This window comes from Mytilus edulis, chromosome 2, assembly GCF_963676685.1.
Source record: "Mytilus edulis chromosome 2, xbMytEdul2.2, whole genome shotgun sequence".
In the NCBI taxonomy this organism is placed as follows: domain Eukaryota; kingdom Metazoa; phylum Mollusca; class Bivalvia; order Mytilida; family Mytilidae; genus Mytilus; species Mytilus edulis.
In genome coordinates, this window is record NC_092345.1 from 22,711,083 (window position 1) to 22,728,460 (window position 17,378).

General features: G+C 32.7%; 1 protein-coding gene across 1 annotated transcript; it reads left to right on the forward strand.

Moving 5' to 3' along the window:
* The first annotated feature begins 3,517 nt into the window (after nt 1-3,517).
* Nucleotides 3,518-6,115, forward strand: LOC139510518 (tigger transposable element-derived protein 6-like). The gene has a single exon (XM_071297089.1). It carries the CDS (start codon nt 4,194-4,196, stop codon nt 5,889-5,891), a length of 1,698 nt encoding a protein of 565 aa, XP_071153190.1. The 5' UTR covers nt 3,518-4,193; the 3' UTR covers nt 5,892-6,115.
* The last annotated feature ends 11,263 nt before the right edge of the window (nt 6,116-17,378 follow it).

Genomic DNA, 17,378 nt, shown 5'->3' on the forward strand with positions numbered 1-17,378 from the left:
GCCTTGACAAATTACTTACAGAAAACCGATATTGATTTGATTGAATCTTTGACAGAGGCTAAAATTGTAATTCATCGGCAACAAGTGAAAGATCCTTCAGCGCGATGAGACGCGTCAAATCCTACCTGAGATCGACAATGGGAGACGAGCGACTTTCAAATCTATCCCTTCTTCATATACACCGACACCTCAATGTTGATGTTGGTGCGAGTATAACTGATTTTATCGACACAAAAAAAAACGTCGACTTGACTTTGAGTAAATGTATCATTGTCTTTGTGTCTGAAAGTTATCAGTCATAAAAGTTCAGAAATATTAGATTTGTTTAACCAATTTTTGCCCAAATTTGAGTTAAAATATTCGTTTAAAAAAGTTGAAAATCTTTTCCTTTGACCCTCTGTGGGCCTTAATCTAAAACTAGTTTGATCTACACTGGGTATATTGTAATAATGTTTTTTTCCAGATTTTTGATTGTACACTACTACGTTAATTCAGGTGTTCATAATAATTCTTCGATTTTTTTCTTCATGAATATATCATGATAAAAACCAGTAAATATGATATTTTTGTACACAAAATTATGCAACTAAAATGCTGCAAACCGTTTTCCGTCGGGGGGCTTCGCCACCCTGAATCCCCTACCAGGGCTCTGCCCTGGACCTGATAACCCCCTGCCGATTTGTGCCTACAGTTGATCTGATACCTAGCTACGCCCCTGATAGAGGTTAAATATACGATCACTCAAGTATTTATACACAAACACATACAAGCAAAATAAGTTTATTTTAAAGGACCAGCATAAATCATTGCATTTCGCATTAATTCTGATTTGTTTTTCCCATTTTTTAACGCTAAATTTTACGCAATAGGTGGATAAACATTACGCTGAATAGTAAAAAAAAACCGAGTTGCTGTCTTTCATATAGATAAAAAGATGTCAGTGTTTTGAGTCACAATGAGACAGCTCTTTATTCAAGTCACAATAAAAAGTCAAAGTAAGGCCTTCAATACGGAGCCTTGGCTTACTCCGAACAAGCAAGCTATCATAACGGACCCCAAAATAAATTATGAATAGTGTAAAACAGTTCTAACAAGAAAACCAAAGGTCTAATCTATATATATAAAAAAACGAGAAACACCTATGATCCACACCAACAAACGAAAATCATTAAACAAGTCTCATGACTTAGGACAGGGGCATACACACTTATTTCAATAACCGATTTATGCGTATTGCGATCAACGAAATTTTACGAGAAAAGTCACGCTGAGGTAACTGCATACGGAAACATATCGGCGAATTGTCTACTGTAAGCAACAATTAAAAGATAAGTAAATTACTTTTAAATTTTGACAAATTATAGAATTTTCTTCAGAAAAAAGTATATGTATATAAATTTTATGATAAAAACTAGCCATTTAGTTATAAAAACATATGCATCCCTTTATTTTAATTGGAAGTTTCATATGACTTTAATGTTTAAAGTTAATACGTCAATACATATTTGATTTTTTTTAATATGACCGTCATTCCTCGGAGGTCAACTCGATAGTTAACTAGATGGCGTCTAGACTAAAATACATACGGAACGATGATACTAAGTATCGAGCCCATGCCTTGTAATTTGTTTATTTTAAAGTCTTAATGATTTGGATATACGTTTTAGTATGCTATCAATTAAATATGAGTATTTGATTCAAATTTTTAAACATAAATTTGACAATCAAGATAAGACTCTTTAAAGGTTCGATGAGTTTACACGGATCACATAGTGATTTCCGCGCCTGTAGTATGTAATATTACGGTAAAACTTAGGTAGTGAAATACCGCTTTGATAAGTTTTCTACAGGTTCAGCTAAATTAACTTATCAAATCTATAAAAGAATTTAGTAAATGTTTATAGTAATTTATGGTAAAAAAATCCTTGACTTCTAAAATAAATTACCAGAGATGCAGTGATTACGTGCGATAAAATCTATGGCATCACTACACCCACACACAGGGTTAATTAACGAGTTGGGATAAATAAACACCGTTTGATGGATCAAATGGAACATCACCGCCGTTAAAAAAGGAAAATTAACAATAGGAAATAAAATATCGTTCTTTTGTCATAAATTTAGTATGGAGTTTCCCTTTGAAAAATTAAATGTCTCCATCGAGAAAAGGGTATCTATTGTTATGGTTTTTATTTCATCTTAAGATATCTTTATTGCACTTTTCTTTGCTACAACGACATATTTCATACAACTAGGTACATTAAGAATAGAATATTGCATTAACATAACATTCCCTGATAATGCATGTTTCAATGATATTTTCCAGCATTCCGTCAAGATTGCAAATCAGCTAAGATACCCGATTCCGGCTATACCGTATTTATTTTGAAAAAAACCCATTCAGTTAAAGAATTTTAAAGGCTAATAATTTCTTAATTATCCTATTTTTTCAATCATATAAAATATATACTAAGTAAATTACCTGCTGGTCTAGCTAGTGTCTCGAAAAAGTACATGTATGTGGGGAGTTCTGAAGTTTGTGTTATATAAATACAGGGTGAAAAGTGAAATGATCAACCTCTTAATTAAACAAAGTGTGGGTTTGATGACATCGTATGACAAACTAAATCACATCAAAATCAAATTATACTACATTTAAGTATTTGCAGTAAAATGATTCAACATACTTGTTACGTAAAACAACGTCAAATTACGTCAGAGTTCATCCAATTGTAAAACATGATTTTTTTATGGTACTCAAAAGAAACAAGTAAAATCACCAAACGGAATAATTTCAAGTGATTAGCAGGAAGTAGCAACTTGTGCAAAACGAATTCTTAAATTATTTATGGTTAAAATAACTTACTCAATAAATAAACTTCTCAATTGAAACAAGTAGAAAACATGGTCTGATTTGATATTACCAGTTCTAAAAGTATTAAGCTAATCAAATATGTCAAAGAAATACGTCACCACTTGCTAACTATAAAATTGTTATGTAAGCATAAATTATCCTGATTTTTATCACAAATTTCTTTTATTAAAGATACTATAGTTAGGTTAATTGAGTCCATTTTGAAATTTATTTCTTGAAAAACAAATAACAGATTTGGACAAAACAAAAATTGCCTAAAACAAAAGAACTGTTTAACTACTAACATTTAAACGTCATGCGAGTTGTTATATGTCTCATAGTTATATATAAAAAATTCTTCATTGAGATCTTTAAGGGTGACCTTGAGAATAAAACAAAAATATGCCTGACAGACGTTTATACTGATAGACTGGCCGTCTACATTCTACGTGTTTTTACATTTTTTCAAATTAAGCGATTACTAAGTACATCAAATAACGTATAAAGTTAATGATATTAAAAAACTGCTTGAACCAATATTTTTATTTTGTGCATAGGGGAACAGTTTAGCTTCTGCACAAATACAATCAAGTTTATGTGGCAGCTACAAATATTGCCCTTGTTTTTCATTTCTTAGCCCCACCGGACGCAATTACGACTGGACACAATTACGAACGATTTCGAATGTTTGGCCTCTGAAATAATTTGTATGCATAATAATAAATAAATATTTCTTTAACCATAAACCCCACTAAAATGCTCGTGTTATCATGAAATATAATGCATGCGCACTTGGTAAATGTTGCAGACGACGACAAAGTCATTTTGTAAACATCGAAAGAAAATCACAACTTCCTAGAAATTACATTAAAAGAATATAAAGGTAAGTGTATTTTGCCTTCTTTTGTCTATATTTAGAAAGAAAAATATCTCCTGATTCTATTCATATGCTGTATGACCTGTAGTTTGCCAAAACAACCCCAAAATTAACGTTTTCCCGACTCCGGTTACCCTAAACATTGTCAAAAGAGAAAAAAATAACTTCATAGAAAAGTCCCAAGAACTCCGAAAATAATATACGTCACTTTGCGGGGATTAATAAAGGAAAGATTTGAATGTGTACCTTTACAAAAAGCTGTACCAACTAAAAATAACAAAAAAACATGATTTTGCAATTTTGATAACAGAGAAATTAGAAAATATATGTGGTAAATGTCAAGTCTATCTGAGTGTCTAGATATACAACCATGAAAAATTAAGTACCCTACAACTAAATAAAAACAACATTTGAGTCTTGAAAAGGTATGAAATGCAAAACTTATTTTCTGTTCTTTTGTAGATGTCAAAGAAAAAAAGACCAAAACAAGACCAAACTAAATTATTAGCTGCAGTTAGGGCTGTGAGTAGAGGGAAAAGTTTATCAGCCACAGCAAGACTCTACGGTGTCCCCAAAACAACACTATATGACCATAGTAAAGGCCGCCTAAGAGGGTGTACAACAGGACCAGGAAGGAAACTGTCCCTCACTATGGAAGAAGAACAATCCCTCATTAATTACATCAAGTATATGGCAGATAGAGGGAGACCTCTCACGAACAGAATGCTTAAAAAATTTGCCACTGCAATTTTGAGGAGGAAAGAACATGATACCCAAATAGACAAGAACAAAGGACCCAGTGACAAGTGGTGCCAGAGATTTAGAAAGAGACATCCAGAGATAAAACTTAGAAAACCAGACAAAGCATCCAATCCAAGAATGGAAGTGACAAGAGAAGATATTGAGGAGTATTATGACCTATTAGAAAGTACAATAGACAGCCTTGGACTTAAAGACAAACCAGAATGTATTTTTAATTGTGATGAGACAGGTATTAGTGGTAAGGAGGTAATAAGAGGAAAGGTTCTAGTAAAAAGTTCACAGCATCCATACCAAGAGATTATGAATGGGGGCGGAGGTCATCTATCTATTAATATGGCTATTTCTGCAGCAGGTAATTGTTTGCCATTGATGCTTATATTTGCCAAACACATGCCCCGTAATCTTGATGGTTTACCTGGAGACTGGATGCTAGAACTCTCAAAGAAAGGCTATATGAACGGAGATCTATTCCTAACATGGTTTAAGGATTTGTTTATACCACACTGTGGAAGGCAAAGGCCAGTTATTTTGATCATGGATAACTTAGCCTCACATCTTTCACCTGACATTATAGATGTTGCAAAAAGAAATAGAATAGAGCTGCTCTGCCTACCCCCAAACTCAACTCATCTACTCCAGCCATTAGATGTGGCAGTGTTCCACAAATTTAAAGGGGAATACAGCAAACTCATGAACCAGCTCGGATACTCATTCACAAGCATTCCAAGGGAAAAGGTACCACATGTTGTTAAATTTGCACTAAATGCTATGTGTCCTCAGGACTATATTACTGCATTCCGTCGTGCAGGCATAAGACCAGTAAATAGGTCCATAGTCTTAGAGAGTGGTAAGCAGGCACTAAGGAGTCGACAGGAAATTGAAAATCCTGGGACATTAGTCGACATTGGAATTATTCCAGAAGCTTTAATAGACATTTTCCCTGCAATTCCAGAAAAATCGAAGACCAAAAGATCAACATGTAAAGGTGCACGATTGATTACTGCAGATAAACAAACTGACCAAGAAGAATCCTTACAACCCTCAACCTCAAATCCCAGAGAACCTGAAGAGCCAATTCCATCGTCTTCTTCTGTTCAACCTCTTAAAAGAACTAGGTCAAGTAGTAGATCAAAACCTGCAAAAAAGAGTAAATCGAACGAAAATTCAAGAACAAAGTCAGTCAAAAAGGTTCAAAATAAGGATCAGTATGTTGAAGTTCATTTAGATGATGGAATTTGTGAGGTTTGCATGCTAAATGATCGATTAGAATGGGTTGGTTGTGACATGTGTACCAGATGGTACCATTATGAGTGTCTCCCACATTCTGTACAAACAGAGGTTGATTTCAGTATTGTCACAGGATCTTACTGGCACTGTACCAGATGTGATGAGGAATAGAATATTACATTTAATAACATTATATCTATATCAAAGTTACAATTTGTTGATGTTGAAATATTGATAAAAAAAATTATATGTTCACTAACCATAATGCATTGCTCCTAAGAAGGAGGAATTTTCATATAATACAAAACAATTTCGAAATCTTTCCTTTACACATACAGGATATTGACAGTTATTTCGTCTGCAAACACAGCTGATGTATTTACAGTAAAATACCAACTTACACTTCTTGTTGTCATCTGAATATTTGTTTGTGATTAGATTAATGTATTTTTCATCAATCTAGATTGTTGTCATTGATTTCTTCCGCCAGATATACAAATATAGTGCTGTTCGAAATTGCGTCCATATTTGGGTTGATTGACCCGTATAATTAGGTCACATAAATCTTACTAAAGTATCCTAACGTGTAAATAAAATTATGTAGGTTATGATTAAAAATGAAAAGCCTTCATACATCTTTAATTATATGGTTCATATAATTCAAGTGAAGTATTCTACAAACAAAAAAATTAATCAGAGTTCAAAAATCGTTCGTAATTGTGTCCGGCGAGGCTAGATAAGACACTGTGTAGTACCTCTGGAGAATTTCGTTTTGAAAATTTCTTCATGTTTAAACATTAACTCTTAGCCGAGTTACTTAGATACACGCTTTTTTAAAGTTCTCAGTTTAAATTCTTCTACCAGTTTAGCAGAGGACGTGACTGTTGCTTGTGTTTCTTTTCATGGAACAATACAGAGCGATATCTTTGTATGCATCGTGGCAAAGCTTAATTTAGACGTACACTCAAAACAGAAAAAAATGTCTTTAAAACTATTAAGCAATTAAAAATCTACTAATTTATTTGCTGTAAGCTATTAGAGCAGGGGGATAATGGAAATTGCATGTATCTGAATAATGAATGTTAATGAAGGTATAAGTTAGTGCAGCGGAATCAAGGCTAGAAAATATTTTCCAAAAAACAATGTACATATTTGTATATTATTTATGCCCACACATACATAAAATTAATTAAAAATTGGTATTTGATTAAACAAATAAAACAATTGAAATACCATATTCTATTGAATGAATATTAAATTGAATGTTTAGTAAGATAGGTTTAACTAACTGCTGTCAAAGGTTGTAAGCAAACAATTTCTAAGTAGTGTAAAAGGAGTGCTCGTTTTACTTGTAGGTGTACAAGATAATTGGAAGTATAAACTTACTCGTAGGAAGTATGTATTCAAAGTTCAAATCTTCATGAATTACGTCATAGTAGAATTGAGTACTGATATCGATGGTTAATAATATGATTAAAATATTCATGTATGGCTAATTGACCGAATAGAAATAAAGGCGTCAAATTAATATGAGGATTTGAGATACAATAAGAGAATCAGTGCGGACAGGTAAGCGCTTTATAAAAAATCGTTTCATAACAGTTGTCTAATAAAAAATGAGGCGGACAATACCATGCACATTATTTGTTTACAGACAACTCATGTATCATGCAAAAGTATCATAACCGTTCTTGTCATTCACAGCGATTATATAAAATCATTTGAGGCACTTTATAGAGTCCGCCGCTGTATATATGTAGTGACATGGTATTTTGTTTTAAATACTAAAGCTTTTCTTTCTCAGGAAAGATTACCTTAACCTTATTTGGCAAAATCTTTAGGAATGTGTGGCCCTAAAAGCTCTTCAACATCGTTCTTTATTTGGCCTTTAACATTTTCTTATTCGAGCGTCACTGATGAGTCTTTTATAGACGAAACGCGCGTCTGGCGCAAATGTAAAATTTCAGTCCTGATATCTATGATGAGTTTATCTTTAGTTTTTAACAATATGTAACAGAGTCATTAGATTTTATGATGGTCTTAGTGTAAACAAAATTTATTAATTAAATTCAGGTAAAGTAATGTACACAAATAGGCATTTACATAATAATACAAGTGAAATAACTAATAGGATCCAGAAACAAGCTGTTGGCTTATATTAATCCGTTTCCTAATAAGAACATTTCATATTGTAACACTCAAGGAGTAAAATGTTAAAAAAAAATAGCAATGTTACGCTAGATGGAAAGAAGAAAAAAAAACCATATAAGTTTGTGACACACGGCAAGAAAGAAGAAAAAATATACATCGGAAATTCAATAATAAAGTGTATGTTTCTGTACGGACACAATTATTTAAGATATAAGTATTACTTGTTGAACAAGATGTGTGCTATCATATGACACATCTTTTGCTACTGAGTATAAATGTTTGAACTGCCAAGAATATTTCAATGTTTTGTTCGTAGCTGAAATCCGTTGAACCATGTAGCAAGATTTCTTCCGACAAAAAAATGTATTATATTGATATTATAAAAATGCTGTTCACGCATAATGTGAAAACGGGGGCAGTGCAACAAGTAGTGCGCTGTAGTTTCTATAGCATCAAATAAACAAAGTGGCGAACTAATCGCTTACCAATGTAAAAATAATTTGGAGGTTAAATCGCTCGAGACTGGACAAAATTCCTGAATGCCCCCACCGAAGTACTGGTCTAAGCATTCTCAGGGAGGAGATTCCATGAACGTACAGTTGCCGGTAAATCATAATTTGAACACACTGTCAGGGCTGTTCTTGTTTGAACAGGGGGGGGGGGGGGATTAGGGACGAGTTTCTCGTATTATGATTATGTACGGTTGCATGGGATTCTGGAGCTAAGGTTGATAAATATTCCGGAGTAATATTATTTTTCGGTTATAACAACAATATGTTAATGCCTAGTGCCATCATTTGAAATATGTAATCCAAGGTGTTTATGGGTTGATACCTCAGCTACAGTTACGTTGTCCATGTTATGGTGGTCTTGGCTAAGCATATATATACTCGACGTTGACCAACTAAAAGTTAACCAGATGTTTACCTGTAAATGAGATGTAGCACAGTCGGAATAGGATCCCAGTTAGGGCAACCAGTCCGGTACCCACGAACGTAGTTCTTAAAAAAAATATATAACTTTTGTTATAAATTGTGTAGTGTTATTATTTCACTAGTTCTGTAACTGAATGTAGATTTATTTGAAAGGGTAGGCTTTCTAGTTTGAATTTCTATAAAAAAAATTTGATTGATTTAAATGTAATCTGGCGTCAGTACATAGAGTAAATTGCCTAAATTCTAGCCTTTATTCTTTCCCGGAAGTAGACAGACTGACCCTGTTGTCAATAAAAACAAAATTTTGCAACGGAATGCCGGTCATGAGGCACTGAGATTGTACTTAGACACTTCAAAATGAATGCCTAACATGAACCAGAAGTCCCAAGGTGGCTATCAAAATTATTTATTGAACAGGACCCTATGTATTTATTATGATTTTCAATGCGTTCCAATGGGGCAAATAATTGGGTCCCCGTTCCAGTCCATGCTTGTTTTGTCTGTCATCAATACGAAATAATATCATGCTTCGAAATAGTAAACCAAACTGTATTTCGGATCCTGTTTTCTATACAAAAAATTGAAAACAACACGTTTAATAATTTCATGCGTCCGAAGTGCTTTTCTGGATTTACCTTCATCAGGAACGGTCAAAGCCAAACATTTGAAATCCGAGGATGTATAAGTACCGAAAAGCCTCAAGACTGTGAAAGAATTAGATAAACATTTTAGCGTTCCGAAAGCACGGACAAAGTTTTTATAAAAAGTTAAATGCGAGCTCTTAGACTGGATTATATTTTAGAAAGTTATCCACACAGCTATTGAGGAATATAACCACATATATGTTTCTTCCAATGATCGCAATTGTTTTTCCTCAGATTTGTTTTAGTCTGAAAAGATAATTGTTCCTTCTAGTTATAACAAGTTAATTACGACTGATGATATAAAGTTCAAGATATTATTACTTATGATAATATAAAGTTCAAGATTGTATCACTACTGATAATATAAAGTTCAAGATGTTACCCGGTATAGTTGAAGTGATATATCTGATACGCAATCTTGTGAATTTTTTTCATATCAATTTTTTTTTTCCATATCATTTAATTAGTTTTTATTCGAACCATAATTTATGTCAATTTCTCTAAGAGAGCAAATTTAATATCTGAGTGGTAAGCAAATTAGAATAAATTTTCCGTTTTGATTTTTGATAAGTATGAATCAGATTTTTGATTTACCATACTTTAATATAATGCAACAAAACGGCACATTTCTTTTAGCAAGATTATACATACATGGGTTGTAGAATAAACATTATTGAGACAGCAATCTTACAACACATAAACCTTAAAAGACACCAGAAGATCAAAATATGGTCATCATTAATAGATAGGTGAGAAGTCAGTATCTCACACTGTAATTCTCACCGAGTCAGAGAAATGTGAATTAGTTTATTAGTAATACATGTATTTTGACCTCTAATGGTTTACTTTTATAAATTGTGACTTGGATGGAGAGTTGTATCGTTGGCACTCATACCACATCTTCTTATGTCTACATTGTAACTATGCTTCTGACTTGAAACAATACAATCAAAATAACACAATATAGTTTAGACTTTTTAAATTTGTTGTGTCTTAAACGGTACTATTAATAAAATTGAGAATGGAAATGGGGAATGTGTCAAAGAGACAACAACCCAACCATAGAAAAAAACACAACAGCAGAAGGTCACCAATAGGTCTTCAATGTAGCGAGAAATTCCCGCACCCGGAGGCGTCCTTCAGCTGGCCCCTAAACAAATATATACTATTTTACTTGGGAATTTTGAAGGTTTTAACTATTTTTTTCTATTATGATTGTTTCCCCAATCCTTAATTAATGAATATCATTATATTAACAGTCGAGATTAACAGCGTACGCCTTATTCATGTCATGATCTTTGTAGGCGTGTACATGATAGTTAGTGCATCTGATATATTGTTATTGAGCTATACACTTGCACCTTAGCAGTTAGGTATGTTGCTAAAGAATTTTCATATATAGGACTATTATCTTAATATAATACTAAGATGGAAAACACGTCACAAGATGACGTATTTTATGTCCTGTAATGTCATTCTATTCATAAATTAGAAATGAATTTATGAATTTATAAACTTTAATGCCAAACATTTGTAAGATACAGAATTATGAATACCGAAACATGTGAAAAGACATAAAATAATATCTTTATCAATCTAAGGTCCACTTTATGAATACCGAAACATGTGAAAAGACATAAAATAATATCTTTATCAATCTAAGGTCCACTTTCTGGTGCCATGTCTTGAATATGACAGTTGTTTTTCACTACCTACTTTTTGAATTTACATTGGTGTTCGGTAATTTAACCTTTGGAATAAAAAAAAGGCTAGAAGTGTCGTTTATAGAGGGAAGGAAGACACAAAAGACGTCCAAAGTTGGCTATTGAAAAGAATCGATGTACGCAAATATTTAGTTTTGTGGACAGCAAGGACACACTACAAGACGCATGTCGGGAGAAGTTGACAAAAAGAAATTGAATCTTTCCAACGAAGAATGAAAGATTAAAGCCGATGATGAGTTAGAAAACTGTTTTTGCTGAAAAGGCTCTGTCCAAGGCAAAAAAGATACTTACAAAAAAATCACAATTGTTTTGACATCTTAAATATACGGTATAATTGTGTTCAAGGTCAGTTTAAATGGCACAGTTGCTAAAAATAAACCATGGTTTAACTAAATTATACCATAGTTTGCTATGGTATAAATTTCGGTTATTGTAAATTATATTTTCAAGTCTTCATGGGTTTAATAACAACGGTATCGATTAATCCCAATTAACATAGCCAATTTATAAATTGATTCAAATAGTATCAGTAGTATATATATATATATATCTGTAAAGTTATTTTAGAATTTTGTTTTGGACAAGTTATGTCCGTTTATATTTGACTAATGATTTTCGATTTCCCTCTACGACTGTTCTTACTTCTTTGTCTGCCACTGATCAATATTTCCAAGAGTATCATCAACTTAGTAGCCTAGTTATGAATGAACTTTTAGTGGTTTAAGCAAATACTGATCTGGAATCCTGAATAACAAATTCCGACCAATCATATTGAAGGACACTTTTTCGTCCGGAGTAGCCTGTGTCTCATTCACTCCGAATTGGACAAACAACTTGGTTATTTCACATTTGAACTATGCTACGACACTTGTATTATAGCACCAACCATGCACAACTCAGCTGATGTTATAAACATCAACTTCTTCAAACACTGCATTATCTATGTGAAACCGAAAACTGCAAAACCTTGTAGTTTTGATAACAGATGATCTAGCTATTAATAAGCAACTTTACTAAAATATCCGTATCGGAGTTAGGATCTGAATTGTAAATCAAGTAATGAATATTGTGGATTGGAATATAGGTCAGCGAAACATTTCTCTGGTTTTGAAATGTTTTGATCAAAGCGTAATTGATGAGTCCTTTGTAGACGAAACGCGCTCATAGCGTCAAATACTTTAAGCCCGTTATGTATAATAAGTTTATCTGACAATTAAAATCAATGCATTTAAGAATTGAATGCTCTTTTTGTAAATTTATTGGGGTGTAAAAGCGTTGACCGAAGTACATTTTGTATGAAGAGCGGAAGCGCGGAAGCGCTTCATATTAAAAATGTGCGCACGGTCAACGCTTTTACAACCCTAAAAAGTTACAAAAAAAAAGCATTCAATACTTATATTACATTTTTACCTATAGGATCATGAAAACACGCCTTTTATCAAGTTTTTATTTCATTTTCGTGCACTTCATTGTGGGACCTCGTGTCATCATGAATGAAAAGTTTTATTGTGTGATACAACTGCTTAAGGAATAACACGTGATGTACAGTTAGCCAATCAGAATAACGTATTATAGTGAAACATACATTTAATGTAATTATATGACATTGTTATTATCAGTCTTATCAATCAATCGTTTTTTCTTGAGTTTGCAAACATAAAAAATATGTACCACAGAACTCTTACGATTCATGCAACCCTCTCCCAAGACAAAAACATTACTAGATTCTGAACGGAACGGCGACAATTTTTTTGTTGAAATTTCAAAATTGATTATCGGTATTCTTTGATGGCGTATGTATTATGCGTGGTTCGGCTGTGTTGTTTTTATGGGCTGACCTCGGTTGTTTTTCGTGTTCGTTTTTATTCTGTGGTTAGTCACCACTTCGGTGTTATCAAGGATATCAATTATATGGTCATTTTTATAAATTTACTGTTATGAATTATATAAATAAATACTAAGACTTTTCTTATCACAGGCAGGTAACCTTAGCCGTATCTGGCATAACTTTTTTTGAATTTTGGGTCTTCAGTGCTCTTCATCTTTGTTTGGCTATCTTTACTTTTTTAACCTGAGCGTCACTGATGAGTCTTTTGTAGACAAAGATACAAAACAATATTGACCCGCAGGCTACATCTTTGGCCGTTGGGTACAATGTTTGATAATCATGAATTACTTTTTATATAAAAATGATAAATGTTTATTACGAAACATCGAGTAAAATGTCGAATTACAGCAATAAGTTGTCGATCATAGATAGTTTAAACTAAAAATCTTTGTTTTCCGTATCTGAATTCTACATCACATTATATTCATTATTACAATGTAAGTTTAACGTGAAATATTATATTAATAATAACGCAAGTTAACGAATTAAATTTAGTTTAAACAATTTTCTATAAGATATGTAAATTTTATTAATTTAATTTTTACCACAAGTTCAGGACGGGAGAGATCCGTTTGCGCCAAAAATGCGTCCTTTTGCGCCACAAATTTTTTCTCCAATGTTACGTATGCGCCACATGTTTTAAACTTACATGGTATCATTTGCGCCAAAAATACATACGATTGCGCTAATTAGAAGAAAAATAACTTCCTTACGCCTTTATTCGGACTTGGAACAGCAGTTTATACGGCAAATGTTTACATTTCTAAAACATATCTTTTTCTTCCTGCTGTAAAAAATAAAGCATAAAACAGTTGATAATAATTCCTAATGATAAAAGAGTACATACGCATGGTGGGAACAAATCACTGTGTCATCAACATATGTGGCTAAAACATAAACAGCAAAAGCTTCTATTTTTTTTTCGCGATTGGCATATCTATAATACTAAAATTACGAGGTCCAATTTGTCAGCCGTCATCACGTAAAAACGACGAATCACAGAATTCAACTTTATATATAACTAATATAGTACAAAGGTGTAAATTAAAAATTACACCACTCCAGGCCCTTTTGTTTTCCACGTAATTAATATTGCCAATAATTAAGAAGTTCCGGGTCGAGTCCGCTACCGATACCAATAGTATAGTTACCTGTTACCTATTACCTTATTTGTACGTTCCGCATCTGACAGGCGCACCACCGAACGTTGTATTCAGGATTAATATGCTATATACACGGGTCATAACCACAGGGTTGACACTACTAAATTGTCAAATTGTTACCTATTGTAGTATTTTAATCAGTAACACTTTCTAAGATAACAATACGAATACTAAAAATCTGGACTAAAAATAAGGCGTATAGGTACAGTTTTCAATTTGTTAGTGGGCATGACGTAAAACAGCGAAGCAAAGAATTCAACTTTATTTATAACTTATATAGGACAATGCTGTTGATTAAAAAATACTCCATTCCAGGACCTTTTGTTTTCCAAATAATTAATATTATTGTTTCAGTTCGACGGGTTCAAACAGAAAGACTTGAAAGCAGAGAAAAACTGTGTATCTTATAATCGGCATGACTTTATCAGATGACAATACTAATACTAAAATAAGGCTTGCGCATAGTTATATACTTTAATTCAGTCACGGACCCGTGATATCACGGGTGTGTTCTAGTCTTTATTAAATACTCAGCAAAGCAAAAAGTTTTTATTCTCTCACTGTAAATTGACTTACTAATGCATTTTAAGTAATTTCTCTCCAGATGCTCATCTTCATGGTTAAATATCTCCGAACATATGATACTTTCTAAGTAAAAAATAAGAATAATTGTATATTAATCATAAATATTTTTGATAGATATGTGTACAGGTAAATTGGCGCAACTGAGTTCTGAATATTGGCGCAATTGATACATTTGGAAAACAAAATTTAACGCAAATGATACCCCTGAAAAACAGTAATTGGCGCAAAAGGACACCTGCCTCTATGACGATACATGTACCTTTGCCGATGCCCTCGGGTATCACAAGATCGGTAGCCACGTATGAACTGGCGAGGATAATATGGATATTATCTTATTCAAATTTGCTGTTATTGAATTTCGAATTCATGTATTATGGCTGTATGCAATTTAAAAACGCGTCTAATAGGATCGCGTGTAAATATGGAAAACTTAAAACATAAAGCAATCGCATAAGATTGTTCCACGAGTATAACACTTTAAAGTCTTAAAAAAATTAACTGAAACTAAGTTCTTTGTCAACTTATTGAAGTTCTGTTCCTAGTGCAAAGGATGGAATTTAGACGTATATATGCGTTTTTTGCTTCATGAAATTTGTCGAAACTAGACACAGCCATAGTATACACCTCCGAGATGGTGATACTACAAGTGTTATCATCGGTCACAAATAATGAAATTAAAGTGGGCAGGACTTGTATATGTCGCTAGATGGCACACTGATGAATTCAAAAAAGTTGTTCTTAATTTGCCAACTATTCATATATTAGCTATCGAAGATCATATTGTACATATATGTGCTTTTAAGTATTAACTATAATACGATAATTATTGCAGGCATGTGTGTGTGTTTGTGTGTCTTTTGCTGTTTTTGTAAATAAGGTTGCTTTATATCCACATTTGTATGAATTTTACTGTACCATTTAAATTATAGATATTAGAATAAAGTTTACGTATGTATGAATGCATTATTTGACAAAAACGTTACAAGACGCGATCGTTTGTTGTTTCAAAATACTTTAAAATATTTGTACGAGTCTATGGTATGAAGTGTATTGTAATTACAGATACAAACAGTACCATGAAAAGCTTTATAACATCAACTAAGAAAACAAAAAGACCAACAGCAGTCTTCCATAAAATGTCAACATCTAAATTACATTTTGTTTTTTAGAACTTGTAAGAACAGGTAAAGAGAACAACTACATATGAGATAAATTGCATGACAGGCAATTTTCAAACTTTTATATGATGCTTCCAAATTGGTCTAACATACCAAATATGAACAAAATAAATGATGAATGTATATCCATAGGTTCTCTCATAATGACTCTTGAACCATACTGTGCTCCAGTAATAATCCATGTTTATTGTTATTGTAGATTTCAAGGAAACCAAGTTCTAATGACCAACATACAGATATTATATGACTTGTATTGACCGTCTTTGTATAAACATCAAGGTTCCCGAAAAGGTGAAAGTCATAATTACCAGACAGAATTCAATTATTTAATAATAAGTCATTATTGTTCTCATTACAGATATTAAATACGCTCCAGGTTTTATTGATATGTAATCTGAATCACATGTCTCCTTGTAATAATTCTTTTACATTGTTCCAGGAAAAGTGCATATCCAGAAGTCTCAAGTACTTTAAAATAACAATATTTTCGCTGATTCTTTTTTTTAATTTTAATTTTTTTAAACAGTAAAATAATTTAAAAAAAAAGGCAACAGTAGTATACCGCTCTTCGAAAAACATAAATCTATTGAGAAAAAAATCCACTTGAACCGAGGAAAACAACACTGAAGTAAACAAAAACAAACGACAATGCAACACACACAGAAACGAACTAAATGTATAAGACAACAAATGCCATTTTTTCTTGACGTGGTACAGGACATTTTAAGAAATAATAGTGGGTTGAACCTGGTTTTTCTCAAACGAGAATGCTCTCCGACTTATTTTTTTTTTTTTTTTTATTGTTTTGTCAAAATTGAGTTTTTTATATTTTGTTCTGATTTTGTTTTTTTGTAGCTTTCTATTCAATGTGAGTTTTAAATAGTAGCCCTCTGGTTGATAGTCGTGTGTGAGATTATATATCACATTACTTTTTAAATGTGCTAACATGAAAAAGCAAAAAGTGAGCTATTTCGTCATGGTGGTGATAGCTTTTAGATTTGTGAAGACAGACCTGTGTGATCTTTACGCATATTTTATGACTATTATAAAGAAGATGAGGTATGATTGCATATGAGGCAACTCTCCACAAGAGACCAAATGACACAAATACAGTAAAAGAAACAGAACATTGGCATAATAGAATATGTAGACAGCTCTCTCAAAAGCCCATCATCCTTACTGTACACACTACAAGCACATTGACATATTATACTGCATCAACACAGTACGAGTCACAAACCCTACAGTATATACACTTTGATACTTTAATGTACATTTGAAACATTTTGGGATTTACTTTCGATATACCATTCACCATAATGAGTTTCCATTACCCTTTACAACAATACCAATTTAGCAATACACTATTACCCCTGCCACATTGAATCAA

Coding starts and splice junctions, on each gene's coding strand:
- LOC139510518 (XM_071297089.1), top strand. CDS start 4,194: ATGTCAAAGAAAAAAAGACCAAAACAAGACCAAACTAAATTATTAGCT.